Source organism: Brachypodium distachyon, chromosome 4 (genome assembly GCF_000005505.3).
Source record: "Brachypodium distachyon strain Bd21 chromosome 4, Brachypodium_distachyon_v3.0, whole genome shotgun sequence".
In the NCBI taxonomy this organism is placed as follows: domain Eukaryota; kingdom Viridiplantae; phylum Streptophyta; class Magnoliopsida; order Poales; family Poaceae; genus Brachypodium; species Brachypodium distachyon.
The window spans coordinates 38,186,513-38,197,574 of record NC_016134.3 but is presented as its reverse complement, the minus strand read 5'-3'; the positions used below and the strand labels follow the sequence as shown (position 1 = coordinate 38,197,574).

Below are 11,062 nucleotides of genomic sequence, written 5' to 3'. Positions count from 1 at the left end.
TGCACGGTTCGAAAAAAAAAGGCTAGCGCAAAGGCCGTGCTCTACGCCTCTACGTGAACGGGCGAATCAATATCTTGCGCCAAACAGAGCCTCGGCCTCAGGAAAAGGAGATACGTATCATTAATTGGGCCGCAGTATTCGACGCGGGCTGACGCGATGCTTAATAGGCTGATGTGTGCCGGTGCAATGCGAGAGCCTCAGTTACGAAGAGGGGTCAGTCAGTCCAAGTGCCCCAAAACAACCGGGCAGACGTTGCTCAATGCTGAGATGAGAGCCTCAGTTCGTGTGGGTCGGTCCAACCAGCAAGCACTTTCAGTGCTCTTCGCAAACATCCAGTACAGTATAAGCGCACATGAATATGATTCTTAAAAAAGAGAGGCATAAGCGCATATAGGGAGGCCTAGCTACTTACGCGCACAAAATCGATCATATGGTACGCTGAAAAAATACGAAGCTTTTTTTTTCTTTTTTCGAAACGGGGCCGGGATTGCATTGCAGCTCACCGATATAAATACCGTACGGGTGTCCACGGGCTGGGGCCAACACCTCTAGCGATCGAGAATCAGTCCGATCGAGAGATCACTCGGTCGGCCACTCCGACTGACTAGCTACCATGGAGGTCGAGACTCCCCCAGCAGTACTGAGCCGCGCGCAGGCGCAGCAGCAAGCGTGCAAGAACATCAGCAGCTCCAACAACAAGCAGCTCCCGAGCGCCGGCGCCACCAGTAACAACAAGCAGCTCCACCACATGTACAGCCCTCTCTTCGTCGTCAACTTCCTCCTCATGGTGGTCGGCTCGGCGTGCGGCCCGCTGCTCCTCCGCGCCTACTTCCTCCACGGCGGCAACCGCAAGTGGCTCTCCAGCCTCCTCCAGACCGCCGGCTGGCCTCTCCTGCTGCCCGCGCTCGGCTTCTCCTTCGTCTCGCGCCGCCGCAGACGGAAAGCCACCAAGGGCGCCACGGCGGCGCCGCTCTTCCTCATGTCGCCCCGCCTCCTGGCGGCCACGGTGGCAGTGGGATTCATGACGGGGCTGGACGACCTGCTCTACGCCTACGGGCTCGCCTACCTCCCGGTCTCCACGTCCTCCATCCTCATCTCCACGCAGCTGGTCTTCACGGCCGCCTTCGCGCTGCTGCTCGTGCGCCAGCGGTTCACGGCGTTCTCGGTGAACGCCGTGGTGCTGCTCAGCGTGGGCGCCGCCATGCTGGGCATGAACGCCGGAGGGGACCGGCCGGCCGGGGTGACGAAGGGGCAGTACGTCGCCGGGTTCGCCATGACGCTCGGCGCCGCGGCGCTCTACGGGCTCGTGCTCCCCGTCATGGAGCTTAGCCAGGCGCGCCACGCGGCGCGCTACGGCCGGCCCGTCACGTACGCGCTCGTCATGGAGATGCAGGCCGTCATCGGGCTCACCGCCACCGCGTTCAGCGCCGTCGGCATGCTCGTCAACAACGATTTCCAAGTAAGTTTCTCTCAACGTACTGTGACATGCTGCACTCTCTCGATCAATCGCACATCGTGCTTCTGCTGCTGCTTCTGCAGTAAAAGGTCAGAAACACACTGCGGTACGTAGCACCCAAATGTGGAGGCAGGTATGAAATGATTGCAGCTTGCATCGCTGACATGCGTGATAGTTATCAGAGGGCATGGGCGCGCGAGGCACTGCACCGATAACCCTACAGTGGCGCTCACCATCCCTGGAATTTGTACCAGTGCCCAGTTAGCCACGTACCACCAGTCCACTGCTCCAATTGCTGATTTGCATTTCCCCTTCTGCCATTTGACGTCTTCCAGTGTTGATCCAATCGTCGGGTGCCCCACTGCCCCTGCTCCTCGCCGCCCTGGTATATACTACTCCCTCGGTCTCATATCAAGTGACTCAAAATTTTTCAAATATGGATGTATCTATGCCTAAGCGTCTAGATACATGTAAAACAATGTCACTTCATATGAGACGGAGGGAGTACACACTACACAGCGAGATCTAGTGGAGAAAGATTGACCAATTTAGCCTTTAGAGAAAAAGAAATAACCACCAACCGATTTTCCAAAAAAAAAATCCAATAAACTGAAGGCCGCATTTTCAAACTTTTAAACAGGAACGTTACCGTTTCTGATAGAGGCAGCTCAGTTGATTGTACGCATGATCAAAACTAGTGCAGTTCCTTTTCGTCATCTTGGCATGACCCAATGGGTAGACTACTAGGTAAAAGGCAACTACACAGATATGGTAAACTATTTTGGCGCACTATGAAATGTAGCCTTAAATTATCCTGAATAGCTCATCGTTGATCGCGAGGCTTAACGCTTTTTCGAAGGTGCACGTTTCTGAAAGATAAGACGCTACATGATACTTACCCATCGATATTCACATTAGTCACGATCAAATCCTGTTTGAAGAAAATATCTAGAAACGACCGCACACACATTGGATGTTGAGTGACTAAATTCGACCTTCGTCCTGACGAGTTGTACGTGCACACTCTATAGTCATGGGCTTATCCGGCAAGATCGAATCCTTGTGCAAGTTGTCCATGCTTATTAACTCTTTCTTGAACAGGAAAACGCTAGTCGTGTAGATCATGTCATGGTTGGGAGAATACGATCGAGCACCTTTGCGTGTAGTACCTTTGGACATAGAACGACTTCTTTAATATATATAAAAAACTTGCATAAGGAAATAGAATGGCTTTCGTGTTTCTACAATTTATTTGTTCCCAATTGTCGATTATGATTATTTTTTAAAAGGGAAAATCAGGTAAAAATCAATTCAAGATTCTATTTTTTTTAAATCCTACAAAAATATAGTATGTTGGAGGTGCAATATTCTATGGACCTAGAAAATTTCAATTCCTTTAAGAGAAATATAAAAATGAATAGTATCGAACAGTGAAGAACCGTATCATCAGGATGAGAAAACAAGTTAAATGCGGTAAAAGATGGAATGATGCGTGCAACTAAGAAGTAAAAAGAAGATAATTTTAAACCAGATAACCTTCGACAATCAACACATTTCTCAAACAAAGGATGGAAAGTGGAACTCAAGTAAAAGGTTGACACATGATTTTTGTGCTGAGGTTGAGGATAAAGATGAAGGGAGAAAATGAATTTTAATTAACTTTTGCATTACAATACAATACAGCCGTACAAACGTCGACGCGCACACTCACACAATGTTTGTAGAAACCAGTGTCGATGAGGTTTGGGATTAACGAAGTCGCCGTTGATGCCTCGCTATTGACAGTTAGATCGCCATTGAGAGGAGAATTAAACTTTATGAGTCACATGTTACGTCAAGCCTAGAGTGTTTAATCTCTAGTTGGCTTGGCTCAGGATACAACCACCTAAGTAACACCCTGTTTTTGAAGGGATTGCACTTTTTCGGAGGTGTCCTGGTAAATTGTTGTATGTTAGTGTTACATATTGTGGGCCTATTCTATGTATTGAATTTGGATTTGTAAGTTTGTGGGCCTATTTTAAGTTGATGGAGCCTCTTTTTCACCCTCCGACCTAAATTCGCCCACTTCACACTTCACAAGTCACAAGTTTTGGCTCATGGGCACGTGGTGCAAAATTTTTTTTTAGAGGAGTGCAATTTTTGTTTTTTTGACAGGAGTGCAATTTTTGTTAAGGGGACTTGATGTGAACACATGTTTTAACGGGAGAATAACCATTAACCAAATGCAGGCAATCCCAGGAGAAGCCCGGGAGTTTGGGCTCGGCCAGGTGGGCTACTACCTGCTGCTGGCCGGTTCGGCCACCGTTTACCAGTTCTTCTTCCTCGGCACGATCGGCGCCATCTTCTACGGCTCGGCGCTGCTCGCCGGCGTCATCATGACCGTGCTGATCCCGGTGACCGAGGTTCTCGCCGTCATGTTCTTCCACGAGCCCTTCAACGGCACCAAAGGCATCGCCCTCGCGCTCTCCCTCTGGGGCTTCGTCTCCTACTTATACGGCGAGGTCCGGGCCAAGGCGCACAAGTCAGAGTCAGACAAGCCCCCGAACACGGTCCACACGGAGCATCTTGATCCTTAGATGATCAACATCTGTATTCAGCTGATGTGTACTTCCATTGATCTTCATTTTAACACTCAGAAAATAAGTAGGCAACATATATCCCGAATCAAAGAAAAAACATGCATGGGACGAAATATATATGTGAGTACTGATATCATATCATGTAAGGCAGAGAGAAAGATATGATCGATGTTCCAGACATTTGCCACGGGATGTTTAGTGTGCGACAGTTATTTATCTAACGCTGTTGAAAGCGTACGCATGTGGGAAACACACGTACTCGTGCTCTACGCCGTGAGGAGCTGCTCGCGGCGGGCCGTGTTGAGCGCCAGTAGCTTGTCCCTCGGGGGCAGCGTCTCCTTCACCACGTCGACGGCGAGGAACCGGTCGAACCAGGCCTTCATCAGAGGCAGCTCCTCGTCGGTGACCACACTGGCGCCGGACACCTCCTCGATGATGGGCAGCCAGTACGCATACCACCCGACAACAAGGTCGAGGTAGCCGACGGCGTCGCCCCCGAAGAACTTCTTCCCCTCCAGGGCCTTCTCCAGAGTCTTGAGGCACTGCTGGGCCTCGTGCACCACCTTGCCCTGCGCCTCGCCGGTCGCCGTGAAGACCGGGTAGACAGCAGCGTTGCACTGGACAAATCCATTCAAATCCTGCCATTAGATCGAGCAGCTGCCGTGTTCCTATTAGGAGTGTTTTACTGGACAAAGCAGAGGTATCGTACCTTCTCGTCGGCAAAATTGGCCCAGAACCTCGCTTGAGCGCGCTCGTAGGGGTCGGCCGGCATGATGGGGTAGCCGTCCTTCCACGCCTCGTCGATGTACTCGACGATGATGGCGGACTCGACGACAGGCTTGCCGTCGTGGACCAGCACCGGCACCTTCTTGGTCACGGGGTTGTACCGGAGCAGCGCGTCGCTCTTGTTGCCGAGGTCCTCGTCGACGTACTCGTACACCACGCTCTTCAGCCGGAGCGCCCACTCCAGCCGGATGGCCATCGGGCTCGCCCACATGCCGAACACCTTCACGCCCTTCTCGGCCATTGCTGCGGGAGCTCCGTGGCGTGCTGCTGCTGCTAACAGGTTTGGTTTTGGTGATGATCCCCCTCTTCTGGTCGTGAAGCCATCAAGAAGGCCCGTGGCCTAGATCAGAGGCCCACATTGCACTTGGTGGGTTCGCTGGTTTATCATCTCCCCTAGTGGGAGATGGGTTGCCGGTCGTGGTTGGCAACCAAGGGAGTCAACTCTCACACGCCAAGTAGTTTAATTTAATTTGAAGATATGGAGACACGACCTGATGGGTCAGATGGGTATCTTCATGAATCTCTGATGTCTGAAGCGCAGCAAGATTTTGCACTAAGCCGGACTAATAGCTAACACTGCATTTTTACACAACACGGAAAAAAAAAGGTTGCATATTCCATTCATTCTTCTCCAAAGCTGCAGACATGGGGACGTTATAGTGGTCAGGGGAGCATGCCAAAACGCTCAAAAAAGAAACAGGGACCAATTATTCTACTACCCATATTACATCAGGGCTGAGTGTATTCTTTGACAAAGGCCGGGATAATGGAGATCAATAAAGTTACATTAACCGAGCATAGCTTCGCACAAAAATAAATCCAACCTTGGGAAGGATACATCTCATGTGCACATAGTAACTAGGACTCTTGGTAGCAATAGTGAGCCTCTAGCCTCCTGTTGCCAGGAATAAGTGATTTGTTTCAGCATTCGCAATTATAGATTCAGCAACACGATTATAGATTCCTTAAGGCTTGTGCCACATTCCTTGATATCCTTTCATGAATCGGTTCCTGTTGTTAAAAAGACAACGAATAAGTATTTGTTTGGCTACTAAATCAGAGGCACACAAAAAAATCATGTGAGTACCTGTGTTTCTGGGATCTCAAACTCCGTATTTGTAATTGTTTCAAATAGGAATATGTACCTGTAGTGCATAGTTATTAATTTATGCAAACAATCATTAAACTACAACAAGATAATCCTTTCTTCAGTTTCATGTACAGAGATGAACAACAATTTGATGGTTGGACAAACTGCTCCGAAATGAAAAGGGTTACGAGAAGCTATAGAATCTAGCATACCGCCAAGCAAGTTCGCAAACTAGTTCTTCCGGAGCTTCTGGTAGAACCTGTATGTCAGAGTAATTAATAAGCACAACCCAACCAACATAACTGATTGTATGTCATGTTCGACTGTCATTTCCATAATTAATTTGTGATTCATATTCGGTTCATTACGGAAACATACTTAAGCAGTGTTAAAAGTAAACTGGGAAGAAAAGTGGCATACCGGGTCTTCATATGGATTGCAATTATTCTTAAACCACAGCCTCAGGAACTCCTGGTGATAATTAGATCAGCCCATCAGCATTTACACATAACTAAATAAGTACGGTTCATGCACAGAGTTGCATGAGGGTGAAGTGCTCCCATTAAATGTTTGCGTATATGAACTAAGGTAGGTTACCTTGTCAACATTTTCAGGTTCCAGACCAGATTTGAATCTCTCTTCATATGAATTAGCAATCCAGTATCGGCTGGAATCAGGCGTATGTATCTGCTTGTTCAAAATGAGAATAACCGTGGTATTTGTCAGAAGTCAAGTAACAAATCAATTTCCTGGAATATAATACAGTTGTTCACAAAGGAAATATAAAATCCTGGAAACTCGAATAGCACGACCTACTAACTTAATTACTGTGTACGCATTATGCCAAAGTTCAGAAGTACTCCCTCCGTTCCATAATTCTTGTCTCAAATTTGCCCAAAAATGAATGTATCTATTCCTAAAAATGTCTAGATACATGTAATATTTCGACAAGAATTATGGAACGGAGGGAGTAGCTGAACACAGTTTCCATAAAATCAATTGGACCTTTTTTCCATGTATAGAGTTAATTAGTTAGTGCAAACAGCTCATGTATAGTCATACAGGTAGAAGACATCACACATAAAAAGTATACCAACTGTTAAGTGTCTATGACTCTACATAAAAAGAGACGAAGAAAGAAAGACCTATAGAAAATGTAAAACAACAGCTGTGTAGTGCACATTTCAGAAGATGTCTTCGGTAGATACAATTTCCAACAGGTCAAAGACATGGGCAACAATTTAAACATGATGGAGCAATAACTTGATTGTGTGACTACCATGTTTATACACAAAACAGAAACCCCATCGAATTTGGCATATCAAAACCTAAGAGAAGAATAAGTCAGAAAACATAACCTCATCGATCAACATAATTGTCCCGTCTGCTGTTTTTCCAAATTCATACTTGGTGTCAACTAGAATCACTCCATTCTCTAAGGCCACTTGCTGCAAGAAGAAAAGTGAGTTATGAACAGGGTCTTAAGTCTATATTGTCTCAAAACAATTAGGTTACTGTAGTGCATGCAATGCAAATGGAAATAAAATGACCATGGTCACATAGTTGCATATCGTATTAAGTGGACAAGTAATAGGGATAAAAATTGAACGCACTGGCAAATCAAAATTTTAAGTATTTCAAGCTCAATGTGGAAAGCATGGTTGGTCTAGTTGGTCATCAGTATCAGTCATGGAAGCCGATTCTCTGCTTCAGACTTGGTCACTGAAATCAACTGAGGAAGGTCACTAGATATGGACCTGGTGGCACCTTCTACTGCTAGAAGAAATAAGACAAAATAAGTACCTGGCCATATTCAAACAAGCTTAAAGCTTTACATCTTGCTTCATCAAAATCTTCCTTTGACATCAGCCGTGACTTCATAATCTGCAGAATATCACGATATATAAGAGGCTCTTTCAATGAAAATAAATGTAAAGAAAGAAGGTGATGCAAAAACAGATCTCTGGGACAGTTTTGTCAGCAGGCATGCTAGAATAAAGGACAATTTAGATGGAATGAAATGAACTACACTTTCGTGGTGAATCAGCAACACGGGCACAACCGCACAAGTATAGCCTCTAGGTTCCTACCACACTAGTATTTATGAATACCAAGCAAATGGAAACTTTTTTACAAGCAAGAGAAAATAGAGTAACCTTCCTGGCATGACAGAATGAGGATTCTTGACTATTTCTCCATTAACTCAAGGTTTTTACATATATCCTAAGGCTTGGACCAAGCCGTGAAATAGTCGGAGCTACTTGTGAGAGTAATCTCAGAACATCTATCTATCACATTCCTCTTTAAATTAGTGCTAGCTTGGAGATGTAATCCGTACAGCAAATATTCTGTATGTTCAAGATTGTGGGATGAAACAGAATTTCAGAAAAGATGGGGTAACCTCATCAGGAGTGACAGGGACATCGTGATCAACAGCTTTAGTTGTTGGCGTGAGGATATTTGCTGCTAGCTTTTGATTCTTTACCATTCCTGCAACAAAGGATCTACTCACAAGAAAGAATGCGGCAAATTATCACTGTATCATTATTGGTTATCAATTTATCATACCATCAGGAATAACATTTCCACAGTAATTCCTCACACCATTGTTATAAACTGTCCATAGTGATGTATCAGTGCTTCCAGTGATGAACCCCCTCACTGAAAACAACTAATTGTTCAGCATTTTCATCAAGGTTATGCCAGGTACAATTGTAAACTAGTGGAAGAAGCAAGTGATAGGTCTCACCGACAAATTCAACCGGAAAAACTGAGCACCTTTTGGCAATTGTCACATTCTTGTCGGGACAAGAGACCACCGCATTTGGAGTGATGTGACTTGTCCTATTGAACCACCAAAGGCTAGTCTCATTAAGAACCTGAAATCAATGTTCATGTTGGAGCACAACAAAGTAACTTATAGTGGATACAACTTTTTCCTGATTCTAGCATATTCAAGTTATGCACTTCAATACATGGGGCAAAGAGAATGATGCATCATTCAGCTTAGAAACATTCTGTTATATCAACAATGAACTTGAAAAAATGATTCAGCTTGTTACATTTTCAGGTGATAATTACTTCAAACATGCAATGCCACCATTAAGTTCGTGCATTAGCGTGGGGAGAGAGTGTCATGCCAAAGAGTGGAGGCTATCCTTTGATCCAGAAAATGAACCAGATGGACCAAAGAGTGAGATCAGATACAACATTCACTACAATGGCGATGGGAGAAAGTATTACATTTCTAAAAAATTGGGGTTTCTCGCATCCAAATCTTCCAAAGAACAATCAGGAGAATCAACGGCAGATGGGTTTATTTGGAACATGAATTATCAATACAAAGCCTGCATCATACAGAGTGGCCTTGCTATAGAAACTTTACATCAGAAAATACCAGGTTGCATCAAATAAGAAAAGCAATGCCAGATGCAAACAACAAGCCAGGAAGCCCAAATAGCGAATGGCTTAATAAGTAGATGGTCAGTATGGCATTGGCATGCAAAACTGCTACGGAGTACAAGTTCATCAACGCTTCATGGTAGAAGATGAGGAGCATACCTGCCCTTTAAAAGGGATGGAGGCAAGGACCCGGTCGAACGCGCTCTGGCGGTCGGTGGTAACTAGCACCAGGTGCTCCCCGCTCTCGTAGACATCCCTCACCTGCCCATCCAAAAAGTAACGGTTACTCACTGGAACCTTCGAGAACATCCCCCAGCGGGCAGGCAAATGGTTTACTCACCTTGCCTTTGGCGGCGAGCCGGAGCCCGGGGACGACGAGGTCGAGGTTGGTCTCGCCGAGGCAGTTCGCCATTGCACCGCGCGCGGAGAGGATTACTGCATCGCGGTGGGCCGGGTCGGCAGCGAGGAGGGACGGGGACGCGCCGCTTCCGCCTGCCGCGGCGAGGGGTGCGGTGCGGGGACGGGAGGAAATCGACATGGAGAGGTGGGGGGAGCGAGTGGAAGGCGAGGAGAGGGTCGGGGAGAGTGTTCTGGGCGGGTTCGCGACGCGGGCTACGGTGGGCGGCGCGGAAGGAGACATGGGAGGGCCTGTCGGTTCGGCAGGTGCGGTTTTGCGGCGGCAGTGCCTGCTGGCGGCTCTCCAGTGGCTGTAGGGACGTGCTCCGTGCTCGGGTGCGACGCCGGCGAGGCCGTGCTCCGGTCGTTGAGGCCGGGCGTCTGCGACTGCGAGGCCGAGGCGACGGCGGGATGGCGAGCTTTCGGTGGTGGCGGCCGCCGGCGGCGAGTCGCCTGGCGGCGTGGAGAGTGGAGACAGGAGACGGAAGTAGGTGAGGAATCCCCTGGTTTTTTAGCCCAATGGGCTGGGAGCCTGGCTATCTCAGGTAGGCTGCCTGTGGCGGCTGAGCGGCGCCGGTTTGGTGTTTGGACGAGCTCAGAGCGGCGGTACGAGTACGATGGGTCTGAGAAAGAAGATGCTGAACAGAACCGCCGAACCTGGTTCTTGTCGAGATTCCTGCGGGCTTGGTTGGATTGGCCCGGTAGTACTTGAATAGATTTGGCCCGGCTGTCTACGTCAATTGTGAGTTGAGTTGACCACTGGAATCTTGTTAGGAGGAAATCCCTCCCGGATCCATAACGTTTTCAGTGAAAACAGTTTAGTACATATGCTTGTAAACCATGCATTTGATTCTTTAAACTTGGCAAGCGAGAACAATTTCAGTACACAATGTGTTTTATAGTTCAAAAGTGGAACGTGATGGCTGACGTATTAGGAAAGTTCAGAGAGGAATTCATATAAACTTGCATCTCTAAAATATTTCTAGTAACCTCCCCAAAAGTTTTCCAATATATCCAAAATTGCTAACCTTAGAGACACCTCACGTGTGTCATCCGTGAGTCCAAGAGTCCCGACTGCATTCGATTTTGCAAAAAAAATGCTTGACATGTCCTTTTGTTCTTGTCATTGACAAGCTTATTGATGTCGTTGATGGGGAAATAAAGATTAAGGTGGCTTAGACCATGTGAAATTAGGAGGTTATTCATAATTTTTTTATAACAACAAGTTTCCTGAAACCCTCCTTTGAACTTTTCTAATGGTGGTGTTAGCTACAACGTGACGATTTTGAGATCTGAAAAGCGATTTGGATATAAATTATTAATTACATAAGACCAAATAATTTTGATATAAAT

General features: G+C 46.8%; 3 protein-coding genes across 4 annotated transcripts; 1 reads left to right on the top strand and 2 right to left on the bottom strand.

The window, feature by feature from the left end:
- The first annotated feature begins 485 nt into the window (after positions 1-485).
- LOC100830057 (purine permease 3) lies at positions 486-4,215 on the top strand. Its single transcript, XM_003578215.4, has 2 exons — positions 486-1,459; positions 3,685-4,215. Exons 1-2 carry the CDS (start codon positions 614-616, stop codon positions 4,030-4,032), a joined length of 1,194 nt encoding a protein of 397 aa, XP_003578263.2. The 5' UTR covers positions 486-613; the 3' UTR covers positions 4,033-4,215.
- LOC100829746 (glutathione transferase GST 23) lies at positions 4,141-5,201 on the bottom strand. 2 transcript variants are annotated; one of them, XM_010239948.3, is made up of 2 exons: positions 4,745-5,201; positions 4,141-4,673 (listed from the first exon to the last, which is right to left on the bottom strand). In XM_010239948.3, the coding sequence occupies exons 1-2, from the start codon at positions 5,060-5,062 to the stop codon at positions 4,302-4,304; spliced, it is 690 nt and encodes a 229-aa protein (XP_010238250.1). In that variant the 5' UTR covers positions 5,063-5,201; the 3' UTR covers positions 4,141-4,301. The 2 variants fall into 2 exon arrangements, with proteins under 2 accessions (XP_010238250.1, XP_003578262.1); XM_003578214.4 differs by having other exon boundaries at positions 4,149-4,652; positions 4,745-5,196.
- A 216-nt stretch (positions 5,202-5,417) lies between these two features.
- LOC100829436 (phosphoribosylaminoimidazole-succinocarboxamide synthase, chloroplastic) lies at positions 5,418-10,366 on the bottom strand. The gene is made up of 12 exons (XM_003578213.4): positions 9,654-10,366; positions 9,473-9,574; positions 8,661-8,790; positions 8,480-8,572; positions 8,313-8,401; positions 7,715-7,795; positions 7,270-7,359; positions 6,509-6,598; positions 6,332-6,382; positions 6,124-6,170; positions 5,909-5,966; positions 5,418-5,832 (listed from the first exon to the last, which is right to left on the bottom strand). Exons 1-12 carry the CDS (start codon positions 9,951-9,953, stop codon positions 5,776-5,778), a joined length of 1,188 nt encoding a protein of 395 aa, XP_003578261.1. The 5' UTR covers positions 9,954-10,366; the 3' UTR covers positions 5,418-5,775.
- Positions 10,367-11,062: the final 696 nt, after the last annotated feature.

What these genes read in the sequence shown, in the direction of transcription:
- LOC100829746 (XM_010239948.3), bottom strand. Translation starts at nt 5,062, where the DNA reads ATGGCCGAGAAGGGCGTGAAGGTGTTCGGCATGTGGGCGAGCCCGATG. An exon ending in CCAATTTTGCCGACGAGAAG is followed by an intron (nt 4,674 to 4,744) that starts GTACGATACCTC and finishes ATCTAATGGCAG; the next exon opens with GATTTGAATGGATTTGTCCA.
- LOC100829436 (XM_003578213.4), bottom strand. Translation starts at nt 9,953, where the DNA reads ATGTCTCCTTCCGCGCCGCCCACCGTAGCCCGCGTCGCGAACCCGCCC. An exon ending in TCCCTGTCACTCCTGATGAG is followed by an intron (nt 7,796 to 8,312) that starts GTTACCCCATCT and finishes GATATTCTGCAG; the next exon opens with ATTATGAAGTCACGGCTGAT. An exon ending in AACCTGAAAATGTTGACAAG is followed by an intron (nt 6,383 to 6,508) that starts GTAACCTACCTT and finishes AATTATCACCAG; the next exon opens with GAGTTCCTGAGGCTGTGGTT.
- LOC100830057 (XM_003578215.4), top strand. Translation starts at nt 614, where the DNA reads ATGGAGGTCGAGACTCCCCCAGCAGTACTGAGCCGCGCGCAGGCGCAG. An exon ending in TCGTCAACAACGATTTCCAA is followed by an intron (nt 1,460 to 3,684) that starts GTAAGTTTCTCT and finishes AACCAAATGCAG; the next exon opens with GCAATCCCAGGAGAAGCCCG.